Genomic DNA, 17,035 nt, shown 5'->3' on the forward strand with positions numbered 1-17,035 from the left:
GCTTGGGATTGATGGGACTTCTTGAGTATATGTCTTTTTTTTTTTTTTTAAAGATTTTATTTATTTATTTTTCCCCCCAAAGCCCCAGTACATAGTTGTATGTCATAGCTGCACATCCTTCTAGTTGCTGCATGTGGGATGCGGCCTCAGCATGGCTGGAGAAGCGGTGCGTCGGTGCGTGCCCAGGATCCGAACCCAGGCCGCCAGCAGCAGAGCGCACGCACTTAACCACTAAGCCACGGGGCCGACCCCTTGAGTATATGTCTTGATATCTTTCATCAGTTGTAGAAACTTTTCAACTAGTCTCTCTTCAAATATCGTTTCTTTCTCATCCTCGTTCTCTTCTCTTTCTAGGATTCTAACATCATGTATTTAGGCTTTTTCATCAAATCCCATACATCTCTTACTCTCTTATCTATATTTTTCATTCTTTTCTCTCTCTATGTACTTCAGTATGGATATTTTATTTTACTATTATTTTTTAATTTTTTAATATTTTGTGAGGAAGATCAGCCCTGAGCTAACATCCACGCCAATCCTCCTCTTTTTGCTGAGGAAGACTGGCCCTGGGCTAACATCTGTACCCATCTTCCTCCACTTTATATGGGATGCCACCACAGCATGGCCTGAGAAGCAGTGCATCAGTGCACACCTGGGATCCAAACCCAGGCCGCCAGCAGTGGAGCACACGCACTTAACTGCTATGCCACGGGGCCGGCCCCAGTACGGATATTTTATACTGACCTATCTTCCAGCTCATTAATCCTAGAATTAGCTGTGTCTAATCTGCTGTTAGGTCCATCTATTGTGTTAAATTCAGTTATTGTATGTTTTAGTCCTAGGATTTCAATTGCATTCCTTTTTAGAATATCCAAGTTTGGTGATTAGCTAGCACTCTACCACAATCCCATTGCAAAATCTTGCTGTTCTACACAGATCTACCTCATTCAGTTACACAAACCAAAATATTTTCGTTTTTGTTTAAGCCAGTTTTAGTTGGGTTTCCAGTTACATATAACTGAAAAATCTTAACTGAAAGTGTTGAGATATATTCCTTCATGATGTCAAGATGGCTGCAGCAGCTCCAGGTGTCAAATGCAGACATGACATTCAGAGAAGTAGTGGGATATTGCCTGTCATGCATCTCTTTTTATTAGGAAGGGAAACCTTTTCTAGAATCCCCAGTGCAGAAGGCCAGGGTTGTATCACGTGTCCAGGCCTAACGTAACCCTGACACATGTAATGGGATGAAAATGATTAGCCAATAACAATCTTTATGCATGTCTGAACTTGGGAAAAGGGTAATCTTCTCTAAGCAAAGGACTACATCCAAACAAGACTGGGGCTGTCTCAGCAATTAAAAATATGAGAGGAGAGAGGTATTGGGTAGATAATCAACGATGTTTACCTCACTAACAGATCCACTCATTTTCTACAAAAGTGTGTGTGTGTGCACATGCATAGAAAATATCAGGAAGGGTACATATCCATCTGTTAGCATGGTTTAAATTTTTTTTTTTTGAGGAAGATTAGTCCTGACCTAACATCTGTTGCCAATCCTCTTTTTTGCTGAGAAAGATTGGCCCTGGGCTAACATCCGTGCCCATCTTCCTCTACTTTATATGGGAGGCCACCACAGCATGGCTTGATAAGTGGCTCATAGGTTGGCGCCCAGGATCCGAACCTGCAAATCCCGGACCACTGAAGTGGAGCGCGCGATTATGTGGAGTGGAATGAATAGATATTTTTACTTTTTACTTGTAACATTTTTAGTAGTTTATATTACTTTGGTCATTTAAATTTAAAAGGACTGCTTCAATCTTAGTATAGGCTGCTCAGAAATGGAAATAGAATTTTAAGAAAACAGTCAGAAAAGCATATGTTGATGAGTCCTATTCTCAGCCCTGGCCCCTGGTAGAGTCACTCAGGTGCCAGTGGCAGGTTTATCTCTACTGGGGATTTGGAGGCACAAAGCTATGAGAGCCTGATGCTATCAAATATTTAAACCACCCAACTCCCTCCCCTCACGCTCTCAAAGCAGCTCTCACATCATAAATTGACTTTCTGTGCACATTTTCCTACAGGGGAAGAATTTGCTGGACATGGCAATGTGAGCATTCTGGGCTCCTTGGCAGTTCTATTTCTCATCGTATATTAATCCATTGGTCCTTTGGCTCAGATAGCAGGATAGGAGCTGAGTTAGTATGATCTACTTCCTAACCCCCCAATATATAGGCTCTCTCTTACTGCCATTAAAGTCAAGTTTATGAGCTTGGACTATAATGAATTCACCAAGGTAAATGTCACCTCTGAGGCCACTTGGCAGCTGGCCAACTAGCCTGCCCTGCTAACACTCCTGTCTCTTCAAGCACATTTCCTTCAGGCTTCTCTGCTCTCTAGCCACATTTATCCCAACCAGCTGTCTCTTTCTTTATCCCTCATTCTGTCTTTTCCTCTATGACTGTCTTTCTAATTCTCTCTCTCTCGTTTCCTGCCTTGCCGCCTAATCTTCCTTTATCCTTTCCTCTTTTTTTCTTTCTGTTTTTCCCTTTAATTAACCGTGGAGTTGAATAATAAAATATACCAGATCAATGTGACAAGCACTGTGCTGGGCCATACATACAAATTGTATTCTACCTTACAATAACTCTGAAAGCATTTTCATTCCTATTTTACAGAGGGGAAGTAGACGCTCATAAAGGCTAAGTAGTTGTGTTTGATAATTTAAAGGTTTTCATTGTTTAATTTTCAAAGTCAATAGATTAAATGTTTTATATTTCCTTTATCTTAGAAAAATACAATTTAAACATTTGTTTATAACCTTTATCTTATTTTTGTCTGTGAGTCTATTGTCCTATAAAAGAATTCACCTTGGGTATGTTTATTTCTTTTCTTTTTTTTTTTTGTGAGGAAGATCAGCCCTGTGCTAACATCTGCCAATCCGCCAATCCTCCTCTTTTATTGCTGAGGAAGACTAGCCCTGGGCTAACATGCGTGCCCATCTTCCTCCACTTTATATGAGACGCCACCACAGCATGGCTTGCCAAGTGGTGCATCGGTGCACGCCCGGGATCCGAACCGGTGCACCCCAGGCCGCCACAGCGGGGTGTGCGCGCCTAACCGCTTGCGCCACCAGGCCGGCCCCGGGTGTGTTTATTTATTTCTTAGGCTGGGGAGTGGGAGACGGAATGGAAGAGGAAAGAGACTAATTGTCCCTTTGAGCAATGGGGCTCCCCACTGCTCCTTGCTCCCTCCCTGCCCTCTTTCCTGAGAGCAGGGCTTGGCCCTGATTTATTTGGAGCAATCTTAGTCTTCTCCAGGGAGGAGATGACCTTCTCTGTCCAGCCAGGATGAATGTACTTTCTGCATCTGTGCAAAAGGAAGAGATCAAATTTTCAGCCTCTGGATTGTAACTTGCAGTAACTTGGAGATGAAGATTGCAGTAAAGTTGAATCTGCCCCCCAGAAGCCCACTTATCATTATTTGGATGTTAAATTAAGCTGCTCAGCTCCAACAAGTGTTCTCCCCATCATCCTGGAGATAGTGAGGTAGAAGTGGAGAGAAGCATCCCTTCCACCCTACCCTACATTGGGTTTGGGAGGAGAAGAAAAGTAAACAGGAGTTCGCGGATGGGTTCCAGTCCCCTCTGCTCTTACTCCAGGTAGTAAGGCTGCTTGCCTCCTGGAGACTCGAATCACTGGATCTTGGCTATAGGCTGGAGGAGTAGGCATTGAACCCTGGGCTAAGGATCAGAGGGCGGCAGTAGAGAAGTCCCAGGTCCAGTTGAAAATGGAGGGGCCAGACTCCGGTGAGTTCAGCACCACGGACAGAAACACCTGACCTGCGGGTTGACAATTCAGCACCACCGCCAGAAACACCTTCCCGCCCCCGACCCCCTCCTCCCGCTCGCCCCCCCGCCACTTCACCCCCTCCCTCCCAAATCCCCCTCTCCCCCAGCCACCCACCCTGGCGCTCGCTATTCCAGGGAAGGATCTAACCTGGCCCTTGGTTGACTGGCCTCCAGGACTTAAAGTTCACAATAAACCATGACTTAGTTTCCTTCCAGGGCCCTCCTGAATTTCTTAACTGAGAAGTCTAGTCCTCAGCCTCCCGGTAGAGTAGAGGCTGCCTTGGAGCAACTCATTAAGATCTGGCTGATTTGCATATATCCGCATACACTGGGGCCTCTCCATTCTGATTTTATTACAAATGAATTGTTCAGAGGAAGAAAGAGAAGGATTATTTCACTCATTTTCCTCTTCTTTCCTTCATTCCTAGGATCTCAACCTGGCAATTTCCCAGAGATGCCAGCAAGTGTGTGTGGTGGGAGAGAGTGGGAACCAGACTCCCAACAGCCAAGGGTTTATTGGGGCATCCTATGTGGCTTTCCCCAGATAATTTCTCCCATCTCTTTGGCTTTTGAACGATCCTTGAGAGCCTGCATTTGTTTTAGTATAACGAGTAAGAACTTCTGGGCTGAAGCCCCTGGAGCTCAGGTAAGAATCCACGGCTGGCACCTTAGAGACTGCAAAGGGGATGGGACCCGGTTTTGAAGAGAGGGGTGAGGGATGGTGGAGTGAGGACTCATTTTGAAATGAAAGGAGTCCTGGGTCTCTAAGCAGCTTCTAAAAATACCATCTTCCAGCGCTGGGAGGAGGGGGAGGGGAAAAAGCAGGCGTGAGGAGAATGAAGATGGGAAGGAGGTGGGGGTGTAAGAGCCCTTCTTCAGGTAGCTCTGATTTCAGAGGCCCCACCTGCGTCCAAAGATGGGCCGGATGCCACACCTCCTTCTGCTTCCTCAGCGGGCTTCAGTCTCCCGCGGTGTCGGAGCCCCAGCCCCTCCTGATGACCTTTCTTTCTACGGGCAAAGGAGCCCAACTCCTCCCAGCCACTCCCCCTATTGCTGCTGTCCAGCAAGTATGTCCGTGAGCGAGCAAGACTGCGTGTACACCTACTACACACACACACATACACACAGAAATGACACATGAAAGCAGCTTGTAAATGGCCAGTGCTCTACGATGCCGGGAATTTTCATTATACTCCGTGCTCAAGGAGGTATGGACTGTGGCAGAGACAGGGCAATTCACCCAGGTATCCTCAGCACAGAGCATGGCACCCAGTAAATGTTGGTTCGTGGGGTGAGGAATACATACACACAAAATGAACAGACACTCAGACCACACAGGTCATGTAAATACAGGACTCACATTCATTCTCAAGTCTTCTCCGCTTACTATAGCCTCCAAAGGGAGAGGGGTTGGTCCCCCAAGAAAAGAGCTCTGCAAAGCTGCAGGGTGGGTGGAGCTTTCTCTGCTCAAGTTCAGCCCAGATGGTGGCGCTCAATAGCCATTTCCCTAGTCCTGGAGGGCCCCAGCCCTTCCCACCACCAATGTCTTAAACCCTCAGCGAGCATATAAATGACCTTCACTAGATAGAGGTCGTGTTCCACGTTTTCTTGAGGCTTCTTCAGGGCTGGCTGAACTCTCTGAGGATCGCTCTGCCTCTCTCGTAGATGTCTAGGAGTCCCGGCCCCTGAGCTCCTCACCAGTTCCCTGGGGTGGGCGGAGAGAGATTTTTAAAGCGGAGAACTCCAGGCCCTGAGCAGACTGGGCAGTGGGGTGGTTGTGGAGAGTACTGCTTGTGTCCTGGCAGCAGGAGCAAGAACCTGAGGACCCAATCATTCATGCAAAATCTACCACCGCCCCATCCTGGCGACCCCATGGTTTCTCAGCCTTGGAAGCGCTGCTGGTAGGGTGGGACTCTGTCTCCCAATTTGCTTTCCTTTCTAGAGTAGCTCTGGGTCCGGTCTTGGGCTCTTCCTCCTGCCGCTGTGTGTGTGTGATGAGGGCGGGGAGAAAAGGGGGCGGGATCAAGCCATGAGACACCAGGAGCCGCAGACACAGGAAGAAGCCAAGGGCTGGGAGATAGAGGCGCTCTCCAGAGCCTGGGGTCAGGACATCAGGCTTCAAAACCCCGTGCAAGTCCTGGGAACAGGGGAGCTTCCAGGCTAGCTCAGGGGCTGCAAGCGTCGCTGCCACTCCGAGGTTCGCCCCTCCTTAAGCCACGCCCACATTGTCTATTTCTCAGGAATGAGAGGCTAAGGTTTAGCGCTCTGGGCTACCGACGCCAGCTCATCCTCCTCCCCAGGAGCCCGGCCAGCGATCAGCGCTGCCCTACCCCCACGATTTGGAGATTGGCGGGACCCTTTCCTTCCCCCTCCAGTTCGCTGTTCCGCCCCTGGCGTATGAAACTCCACCCCTCCACCTTCTGCTGGCGAGGATTGGTGGACCTGCCTCGGTGGTGCCTAGTGATTGGTCCCCATGGATGATGGTAACCGGCGAGATCCCGCCCCCAGCCGGCTCTGGAGTCTGGGGGCACTGCTCAGCGCTGCTGGGGCTGGCGCGGTTTGAGCCGCCGCCGCACTGACAGCTCGGTCTGCGGACCATGGAGACCGGCGCTGGCCCACATCCGCTGCGCCTGTTCGTCTGCCTGATGCCACTCTGTCTCGCGTTGCTTTTGGGACCAGGGAGGCCCGGGACCGCCGAGGAAGGTGAGTAGCCTGGTGGCTGTTCTTGGAGCGTGGGATTCCAACAGATAGGGGGCTGGAGAACTGGGGTGCTGAGGGAAGGGGTCATATGGAGAGGCTGGAGTCTGTATTGGGGTTTGAAGCAAGCGGCCGGAGGAAGCAAAGAACTGGACAGAGAAAAACGTGGCTAAGCAATGGATACGAGAGTGGCACTGAAGAGCTCTGGGGCTGGAGACCTCGGAGGCTGGGGAAGACAGAGACCTGGAACCGTGGGAGCCAGAGGTGGCGATTCAAGGGCCGGTGAGACGGACAGGCTGAGCGATTGGAGGTGGGAGATGTGGGGGCGGGGAGATGAAGAGAACAGAGGAGACAGATGCGGAGGTGAGATCAGAGTATGGGGGGACGGGATGGAGTCCGAATAGCGGGGGCTAGATGACCACTGTGTGGCCAACAGGATGTGGAGCGCTGGCGGCGGGGGGAGGAGAGGACTGGGGCTGGGAGGTGTCCGACGTGCTGATAGGGAGCTGTCCGCAGTGCTGAATTTGGAGCGTAGACTAGCCGGCTCGGTCCGGAGCCTGCGTCTCGCCTTTAATTCTGGATTTGAAGGAGCTTCGCGCTCCTTTGAATCCAGAGGCATCATAACCAGGTGCAGAATCTTGAGGAGCTGGAATCTGAGGCATTGACGGCGGGGCTGGTCGGGGCGCTGGATCTCTGACGCTTTCCAATACGCAATTCCGATGTGCTATTAGTTATACCGAAATCGGGACGCTGTCGGTGGTCCTGCCCACTGTCGCTGACGCTGCTAGGGCCAACTCTCTTAGAGGCCCTCACCTTGGAGCCCCACCCCCTGCTTAAGCTCCAGATGAGTAATCTTCCAAGATTTCGGGATGGCCTGGGCTCCTGCCTCTGAGCTGCTGCTGTGCTGTCCAAACCAGTCCTTCTCTGAGTTTGATACTGAGATCAGAATTCAGATTGCTAGTCCAATGCATCCTGGAGGAAGAAAGTGACTCCAAGCCTCCCTGATGTAGGAGAGGTCATGGATTTATACATAAAGGACATTTGACATTCTTTCAAAGGGAGTGGAGATGATAGCCCCTGGGAAAGGGGCTGGCTGAGCAGGTGAGAGATTTTTATTTCTCCTGTTGCTGGCAGGGTCTCTCCCTTTCATTTTTCCCAGAGGTCCTGGGAGTCAAACTAAAAAGGTCCAAGTCTCCTCCATCCCTGGTGACTCTGGAATTCAGAAGAGCCCCTGAGTATCAGTGGATTCAGGGATGAATACAGGAATCCTCTCATATGCTCACTTCCTCCCTCTTCTTGACACTCAGTTATAGTTTAGGGAACCTGGGGAGGTGGGGAGGGGGGTTACCAACCCCTCCCATTTTAGAGCCAGTCTTAGAGGACTCTTTGGCAAGTTGAATAATGACTCCCCAAATATGTCCACACCCTAATCTCCAGAACCTGTGATTGTTATCCTAAATGGCAAAAGACTTTGCAGATGTGGTTAAGGATCCTCAGATGGAGAGATTTATCCTGGATTATTTGGATGGGCCTGATGTAATCACGATGGTCCTTACGAGAGAGATGCAGGAAGAGTCAGTCAGAGGAGAAGGTGATGGTGTGATGACAGAAGCAGAGATTGTAGTGATGTGCTTTGAAGATGGAGGAGGGAGCCACAAGCCAAGGAATCCGGGTGGCCTCTAGAAGCTGAAGAAGGCAAGGAAATGGATTCTCCCCCCTGAGCCTCCAGAAGGAGCCAATCCTGCCAACACCCTTTAGACCAGTGAAACTGATTTCCAACTTCTGACCTCAAGAACTGTAAGAGAATAAATTTCTGTTGTTTTAAGCCACTAAGTTTGTGGCAATTTGTTACAGCAGCCACAGGAAACTAATACAGGCTCCTTCCCTAATCATTGTGGCTACCTCTCTCTGACTTGAGTTACTCACACCCACCTCGTGAGGAGGTAGGGATTGGGAAAAATTTGTCTCTGTCCTTTGCCACATTCTCCATCTCCTCAGTTAGCAAATTTACAGCGAGGTCACCAAAGGGTCTCACCCTCCTGACCTTCTGGCTTTCTGACATTTCCGTTCTCCCCTCTCCCTAGTCATCCTCCTGGATTCCAAAGCCTCCCAGGCTGAGCTGGGCTGGACTGCACTGCCAAGTAATGGGGTAAGTGTAACCTTTCCCTCCCTGTCCCAGGGATCCTCTGGTGGTCCAGGACTCAGTCCCTTTAGCTCCCCCATGGTTATGGCAGATAAAAATGCTGCTCAGAGCATGTGGTCTCTAGAAGCCCTGGCTTCAAACCAGAGTGGCCTATTAGGAAAAAAAAAAGACAAGGGAGAAGAGAACCGGCTATGTCTGGGAACAGAAATGTGGCAGCTGGATGGAGCCAATGTTAGACAGTGCCTTGCACACAGTAGGTCCTACAAGCAGTGTTGTTGATTTATGGATTGAAAGAACAAGCAAGACTTGGAATCCTACAAGAGGCTTGGAAACTTAGGGGTGGGGGTAGGGTGATGTGGCAGTGTGACAGCAGCTTGGTGTCATGGAAAGGGCACTGGGTAGAGAGCCAGAAGACTCCAGGCATCATTCCCAGCTCTGCTACTAAGTCGGTGTGCATATCTAGTCAAGTCACTCCCTCTGGAGCCTCAGTTTCCCCATCTGTAAAATTAAGGATTGGACTCAGTCGCCTCCAACGTTTCTCCCAGCTCTGCATCTAATAATTTCAGGGGTGTGTATGGGGAGTTAGGGGGGAAGAGGAGAAGGCGAAATGATGGGGAAGGGGGTTTTCAGCTTGTCACCGCCAGGGCTCGACCTCCTGGGGGCGCCTTGGCTCTGAGCTTCCCACATCTTTGTTCTCCACCCCAGTGGGAGGAGATCAGCGGCGTGGATGAACATGACCGTCCCATCCGCACGTACCAGGTGTGCAACGTGCTGGAGCCCAACCAGGACAACTGGTTGCAGACTGGCTGGATCAGCCGCGGCCGCGGGCAGCGCATCTTCGTGGAGCTGCAGTTCACACTGCGCGACTGCAGCAGCATCCCCGGCGCCGCGGGCACCTGCAAGGAGACTTTCAACGTCTACTACCTGGAAACCGAGGCCGACCTGGGCCTCGGGCGTCCCCGCCCAGGCGGCAGCCGACCCCGCAAGATCGACACGATCGCGGCTGATGAGAGCTTCACGCAGGGAGACCTGGGCGAGCGCAAGATGAAGCTGAACACAGAGGTGCGCGAGATTGGTCCGCTCAGCCGGCGAGGTTTTCACCTGGCCTTCCAGGACGTGGGCGCATGCGTGGCGCTGGTCTCCGTGCGCGTCTACTACAAGCAGTGCCGCGCCACGGTGCGGGGCCTGGCGGTATTCCCAGCCACCGCGGCTGAGAGCGCCTTCTCCACGCTGGTGGAGGTGACCGGAACGTGCGTGGCGCACTCAGAAGGGGAGCCCGGCAGCCCCCCGCGCATGCATTGCGGCGCCGATGGCGAGTGGCTGGTGCCCGTGGGCCGCTGCAGCTGCAGTGCGGGATTCCAGGAACGTGGTGACATCTGTGAAGGTATCCATCGGACTAGGGGGTGTGGTGTGGCAGTGTAGCGCGCAGGTGGCAATTGGGAGAGAGTGCGCCCTAGATGAAAGAGGCAGGAGGGGGAGTGGAGAAGCCATGGGCTGTGGACCCCGGAGTCCTGACATTTTGTGGAGCTTCCAGTGGGTCCAGCCAGGACCAATGAGTGAAGTTACTAGGAGGTGAGTTTGACTCCATATAAGGGGGCATTAGGAGCCTATATTTCAGGCACTATGATAAGCACCTCACACAGGCCTTCTCGTTTATTCACAGCGATAAAGTTACCATTATCCCCATTCTGCAGATGAGAAAACAGAGGCTCAGAGAGATTAACATTTCACTTGCAAAGTTAGGAAATGGGGAACCAGGATTTGAATCTAGATTTGCCCAACTCTCAAGTTCTTTCTACTACACCATGCTGCCTCCCCTATGCATGAGGAAGAACTCCAAAGCAGCTCAACTCTACTAGCTATGGGCTAGTGGGATTGGTTACATCATAAGGAGTGAGCTCACTGTCACTGACAATATGCAAGTTAGAGGCTGGCAGGGAGATAGAAAGAGACGTTGGCAGGTTCACTAGATGACTACTAAGATCTCACCCAACTCTCTGAACTAGAGTCACTGTGCCCCGTGGAGGAGATCCTTCATGTTGGGGGTTCTGTTGCGTTCTCAGGTCTGTGGGGGCACCAGGAACAGACCTCTCCTTCTCTCCCCTATCTGTGGCTCTGAGGACTGATGGGGTATGGATATGTGCACTTAACAGAGAAAGATTAAGTGATGCTTTTTATAAGCCAGGTGCTTTTCTGAGTGCTAGGGCAACAGAAATGAATCAGGCATAGTCTCAGCTCTTAAGAAATTCACAGTTTAGACGGAGAGATGTAAAAATTTTACATCTAATAGAGGAATTAATGCAGTGGTAGGAAGTGACTAATGTCACCATCTCTTCCCTGGGGAACTTGTGGTTTAGTAAGGAACTTGGAGGCAGGGACCTTCCTGAGCTCTCCAGGTAGGGTTGGGATCCACCTCTGTGCTCTCCAGCACCCAGTGCAGCCTCGATTTCTGCAGTTACCTCATGGTATGCAGTGGTCTACTTAGGTGTGCTTCTACCACTGGACTAGGAACTTCTTGAGCTCAGGCAATGGGTTGTATTAGTCTCAGCAGCCCCAATGTCCAGAACAGGATATAGCATATGGTGGGTTCCCAATGGAAATGTATCAGGTGAATGAATGGTTACCCTAGGGTGTGATACATATCAAAAGAGAGCTGAGGAAGCCTGCAGAAGGGGGAACTCAATTCTAAGGGTGACGAGAGATGGTGCCAAGAGCATTCTGAGTTAAGAGACTGTGTGCAGAAGCGTGGAGGCAGGAGAGAATGTAGCATGGTGGGGATAGGCAAGTCAGCATGGCTGGAGCAGAGGGCATTTGGGGGTGTGAGGGGTGTTGGGGCTGGAGAAGGGTGGGGGCAAATGATAAAGTGCCTTGAACCTTGGAATAAAGAGCTTAGACTTTATGTTTTAGACCAATGGGGAGGATTTGAAGCAGGGGTCTGACGTGTTCAGATTTGTATTTTCCAAAGACCCCTTGAGCGGCAATTACAAAGACAGGATTGGAGAAGGAAGGATTAGAAGCCAGAAGATCAGAAGGAAGACGGTACAACAGTCCAGGAGAAAGAGCACGAGGTCTGAACTAAGGCAGTAGCAGAGATCGTTGAGAGATGAGGATGGATATGATAATGAGAGAGCATCCACAGCACGTGATGACCACGTGACACGAGAGGAGAAAGGAGTCCTTTTTGACTCCTGTGCTTCTGGAGGATTGAATGGACAGAGGGTCATTCATTGGGACATGGATGGACATACCGAACTGATGGTGTCCATGGCGCATTCAAGCGGAGGTCGCTAGAAAGTGGGTCTGGAGCTCAGCAACAGAGAGATGGATACCACTGGGAGCTGTGGGTGTGGTTGGGACACACTAAGGAGAATGTGAGAGGTAAGAAGCAAGAGGGCCAATGACGAAGTCTCACAGAACAGCAACATTTAAGGGAAGTAGAAGCCTCGGAGCCCATAAAAAAGCCTGCGATGGAGAGGTCAGAAGTCGGAGGGATCCAGGAGAGCGTGATTTCGTGGCAGCCAAGGGGGATGGCGGTGTCTGGGAGGGAATGGCCTGCAGTGTGGGTGAGTAGTCAGGTAGGGTGAGGATTAGATGATGTCTGCTTGGTGGCCTGGGGAGAGCAGTTTCGGTTGAGTGATGGAGAGAGAGCAGCTGCAGCAGGCCGAAGGATGGAGGAAGTTGAGGAGCTAGAGTCAGGGAATGTAAACCACCCTCTGGAAGGCTGGATACGAAAGGGGAGGAGAGGGCGTGGTATCCTGAGGAGGACATTGGGTTGAGACAGGATTTTTACTGTAGATGGGAGCCCTGTTTATGTGATGAGGGAAGGAGCCAGTGGGGTACAAAGACGGGGGTAGTGGGAAGAGTCTGCCTCAGGAGGAAGAAGTATTTTATTACTGATGTGGGTTAGAATTGCTGATGCATGCTGCTAATAAAAAGCAGGCCATGTTTTAGTCAGTTTCACTGTTTTTAAATACTCTATACACAGTGCCCTACTGCCTGCACCCTAAAGGGACCGCTTTTACCGCTCCACTCCCTCGCTCCGTCACTGGGAAGAGCCAGTAGAGAAGGAGCAGTGTAAGAATCAGGAGGCAGGTGCCTGATGGAATGTAGCCTGGGAGGAGGTGAAGGGGCGGGATGCAGAGTGAGGGAGGAGGGCTGGCCTCAGGAGGCCCTCATCCCTTCTTCTAGGCCTGGAGGGGAGGAGGAGAGGGCAGATGGGTGTGGATGGAGGTGTCTGTGGGTTTGATGGCCAGACATTGAGGCAACTACCAGCCGATGGCCTCTCTTCTCCCTGTGAGGTAGGAGGGAGGGCATCTGTACCAGTGGACAGGGAGATCCTGGTCTGTTTTATTCGCTGCTGTATCTCCAGAGCCTAGCACAGCACCTGGCTCATAGGAGATGCTAAAAAAGTTGTTGAATGAATGGATTGGGGCTGGAGGAAGAGGTTTGGATCCACACTCTGCATAATGACACACACACACACACACACACACACACACACTCTCACTCAGAAACCCAATCTCACTCCGGAGCTGTACTGAGCTCCCTCTCCTCAGGCTGAGGGCAGACAAACCACTTATAATGGCATCAGCTCTGCCTTGGGGAGTAAAGAGCTGGGGAGGATGCCAGGGAGAGCTTCACAGGGGAGGTATTATTGTGAACTGGGGTCTGGAGAATCAGAGGAGTTTGCCAGGAGAGAAGGGATGTACGACATTATAGGACAAGCCCCAGAGGTGTGACAGGAAGAGTTCAGTGTGGCATGGGTGGGGTAGTTGTGAAAAATCAGGGCATATGACCTGTGTCTTCAAATCTCTGTAGACCGCCTAGACAGATGTGCTCCGCATGATGGGGTGGCATGAGGGGGATTACAGACAGGAAGGCTGATTTGGGCTCAACATAAGGAAGCACTTTCTAACTGCCAGCGTTGTTCAGCAGAGGCAGCCTCGAGAAGGTGGGCTCCTCATTACGAAGTATCTGAGCAAAGACTGTGGCTACTGCTGGGAAAGCTGCTGGAGGACTGGGCCAGTGGGAGTAGAACTAGATGACCTCTGAAATTCTGACTCTGACCTTGAGGAAGAGAGAGAGGGGCCAGCAGTCAGGAGTTGCCTCCTGTCTGCCCCTCCACACAAACCTCTTCTACACAGAGCCTTTCAGAGTAGAGATAACCAATGCTGTCTCTGATGGGACCACCCATCTCTGGGACAGCAGACGCCCACATACACACAGAGACAGGGAGCCTCCGGCCTTCTTTCCCTACAGCTGTGAGACCCTGCAAACAGATCGACTCAAGTGGGCAGGCCGTGGTTATTATTCCCATTTGCCTGACGGTTTCTTGAGGCCAGAGAGGCACAGGAAGTGCTAATATTGCCAGAGCTAATATTGGCACCCAGGCGTTCTGAGTCCCAGGCCAGGTCCTGCAATGTTCGCAGGTCCCATGCTTGAAGGCAGAGACTTCCAAAGGCTCCTGGGCTGCTGAGGCCCTGCTCCAGTGGGGTTGCCCAGGTCTCTAGGCAAGATGGACCCTTGAAAGCCTATGCCTTCCAGATGATGGAAACCCTCCGCCCCTCCCCTCTTCTCCAGACAGGCTGAAATTTCTTCCTAAGGGCTAGTCTGCATCCCTTCTGTTGTACTATGTCCTCTCGGGGCTGGAGAGCCTTTCACAACCAGTTAAACTGGAGGGGAGGGACAGAGAAGTCCCGGTGGGGGCAGGGAATGAGGTGAGAACCACCCAAGCTCTGAGAGGAGGGGCCAGGAGCCACTGCCTCCCTCCCTGGCCCAGCTGGTGTGAAATTTTTTAAGTGGGTGTTTAGCAGTTTCCACTTCAGGCCTGTGAGAGAGGAACAGTAATTACTACCATTATTGTGTAAATGTTGTCTGCACTTGGCTAAGTGCTTTACACGTTTTATCTCAGTCAACCCTCCAACAACCTTTTTGAGGTAGGTCGTCTATGAAAGGCTCAGAGAGGTCAAACAACTTGTCCAAGGCCACACAGCAAATAAGTGGTACAACAGCTGCAACCCCAGGTTGTTCAGATATAAGAAGCCTGTGCTCTTAACAACCCGTGTTCTGGGTCAAGTGAGGGAAACGAGGGAGCAAAGTAACTGAGGTGGTGTCAAGTCTAGAACCAGGGAGCTCGCACTGCCCTCTTCTTTCTCCTCTCCCTTCCATCTGGCTGGCTCCACTTTCAAACTGGAAGCGAGTGTGTGAGTTGAGGATTTGTGACGCATTAACCCCAAATGTTGGTGGAGGGAGGATGAGCATTGACAACCACGTACGTGTGTGTGTGTCAGTGTTTGTGTAACTGACAGTGTGTGGGTGTCCATCTCTGGGTAACTGTGGAACACCCCTTGGAGGCCCAGCTCTCTTCTGTCCTCACATCAAGACTGGAAAGTTTGGCTCATTTTCCTCCAATGGGCATTAGGGCAGTATGGTGTGGGCTCTGAAACCAGTCTGCTTGAGTTGGAACCCCACCATTTACTGGCTGTGGGACATTGGGCAGGTTACTTAACCTCTCTGAGCCTTAGTAGCCTCATTTTTATTTATTTATTTATTTATTTAATTTATTTTTTAAAGATTTTATTTATTTATTTTCCCCCCAAAGCCCCAGTAGATAGTTGTGTGTCATAGCTGCACATCCTTCTAGTTGCTGTATGTGGGACGCGGCCTCAGCATGGCCAGAGAAGCAGTTTGCTGGTGCGCGCTCGGTTCCGCCAGCCGCGGAGCGCGCGCACTTAACCGCTAAGCCACGGGGCGGCCCGAGTATCCTCATTTTTAAAATGAGGATACAGCACATACCTCACAGGTTGTTGTGAGGAGTAAACGAATTACTAAAAGTAAAACACTCCAATGTTCTGGCGCACATTAAGGGCTAAGTGTTCGGTAACATTGGGTTGTTCAGTCAGGAGCTGCCTCCCGATGGGGCAGTGCTGGGGTAGCTGAGACCCCCCACTTCCCTTTCTCCATCACAATTCGAGGAGATAAACCCCATCGTAATGGGGGCAGGCAGGACGGCGGGAAGAGAGAAGCTGTGGAGACGCCCCCTCCTTCTCACGTGGCTCCCCCCGCAGCCTGTCCCCCAGGGTTTTACAAGGTGTCCTCGCGGCGGCCCCTCTGCTCGCCGTGCCCAGAGCACAGCCGCGCCCTGGAAAACGCCTCCACGTTCTGCGTGTGCCAGGACAGCTACGCGCGCTCGCCCACCGACCCGCCCTCGGCTTCCTGCACCCGTGAGTCCCGCTCCTGCATGCGTTAGGACGGGGAGGGCGCTCAATAAAGGCGTGGTCGAGGTATTGGTGAGGGCAGGGGGCTCCGCACCCGCACCCGGGAGCCTGGGGGCCAGCGACCCCGACGGCGGGGTGGAGGGAGGGGAGCATGGGGTAGGGATGGGGTCCCGGGCCTTGGGTTGGAAGAACCGGGACAAGAGAGAGAGTCCAGACGGAGGGATGAGGTTAGGCTTCTTGGTGGATCACGGAGTGGACCGCCCTGACCTCACCCTATCCTCCAGCCAGGAGGGGAACTCCTGCCCCTCACACTCGGTTCTCGGTCCTCATACCCACCTCCTCGTCCCTTCACTAACCTCCTCCCACCCCATCACTAGCCGCGCCCCCCTCCCACATCCCGCCTCCCACATCCCGCCTCCTCCCTGGCCCCACTCCTATCCCGCCTCTCTCCCGGGACCCCCTCCCCTTCCCTGCCCCCTCCCTGGCCCCACCCCCATCCTGCCCTCTCCCTGCCCCCTCCTGGGACCACCCCCCCCCCCCCGTCTCTGGCCCCGCCCCGCCCCCTGGCTGCCCGGTGCCCGCGCCCCGCTGGCGTCCTGACGGCCCGCGCCCTGTGCCGCCCAGGGCCGCCGTCGGCGCCGCGGGACCTGCAGTACAGCCTGAGCCGCTCCCCGCTGGCGCTGCGGCTGCGCTGGCTGCCGCCGGCCGACTCGGGCGGCCGCTCGGACGTCACATACTCGCTGCTGTGCCTGCGCTGCGGCCGCGAGGGCCCGGCGGGGGCGTGCGAGCCGTGCGGGCCGCGCGTCGCCTTCGTGCCGCGCCAGGCCGGGCTCCGCGAGCGCGCCGCCACCCTGCTCCACCTGCGGCCCGGCGCGCGCTACACCGTGCGGGTGGCCGCGCTCAACGGCGTCTCGGGCCCGGCGGCCGCCGCGGGAGCCACCTACGCGCAGGTCACCGTCTCCACCGGGCCCGGGGGTAAGGCCGCCCCGCGCGCCGGGACCTCTCCGCGCCCGCCCCCTGCCACAGCCCGCGCCCCCCGCGGCCGCCTCTGTGCGTCCCGCAGGGCGCACCCACACCCCCGCAGCCACCCCCGATCAACCGCAACCGGTGCAGACGCCGCCTCAAAGC

The 17,035-nt window shown here is 52.7% G+C and overlaps 1 protein-coding gene across 1 annotated transcript in view; it reads left to right on the forward strand.

Moving 5' to 3' along the window:
- Window positions 1–6,447: 6,447 nt before the first annotated feature.
- The window catches only part of EPHA10 (EPH receptor A10), a 41,775-nt gene continuing 31,187 nt past the window's right edge, over window positions 6,448–17,035 (forward strand). The window contains exons 1-5 of the mRNA XM_087446257.1: window positions 6,448–6,553; window positions 8,632–8,696; window positions 9,396–10,074; window positions 15,758–15,913; window positions 16,532–16,882. Coding sequence (XP_087302383.1) covers window positions 6,448–6,553; window positions 8,632–8,696; window positions 9,396–10,074; window positions 15,758–15,913; window positions 16,532–16,882 — 1,357 coding nt within the window. The remainder of the gene's footprint in view (window positions 6,554–8,631; window positions 8,697–9,395; window positions 10,075–15,757; window positions 15,914–16,531; window positions 16,883–17,035) is intronic.

This window comes from Ceratotherium simum, chromosome 22 (genome assembly GCF_057802395.1).
Source record: "Ceratotherium simum simum isolate JZ-2026a chromosome 22, ASM5780239v1, whole genome shotgun sequence".
In the NCBI taxonomy this organism is placed as follows: Eukaryota; Metazoa; Chordata; class Mammalia; order Perissodactyla; family Rhinocerotidae; genus Ceratotherium; species Ceratotherium simum.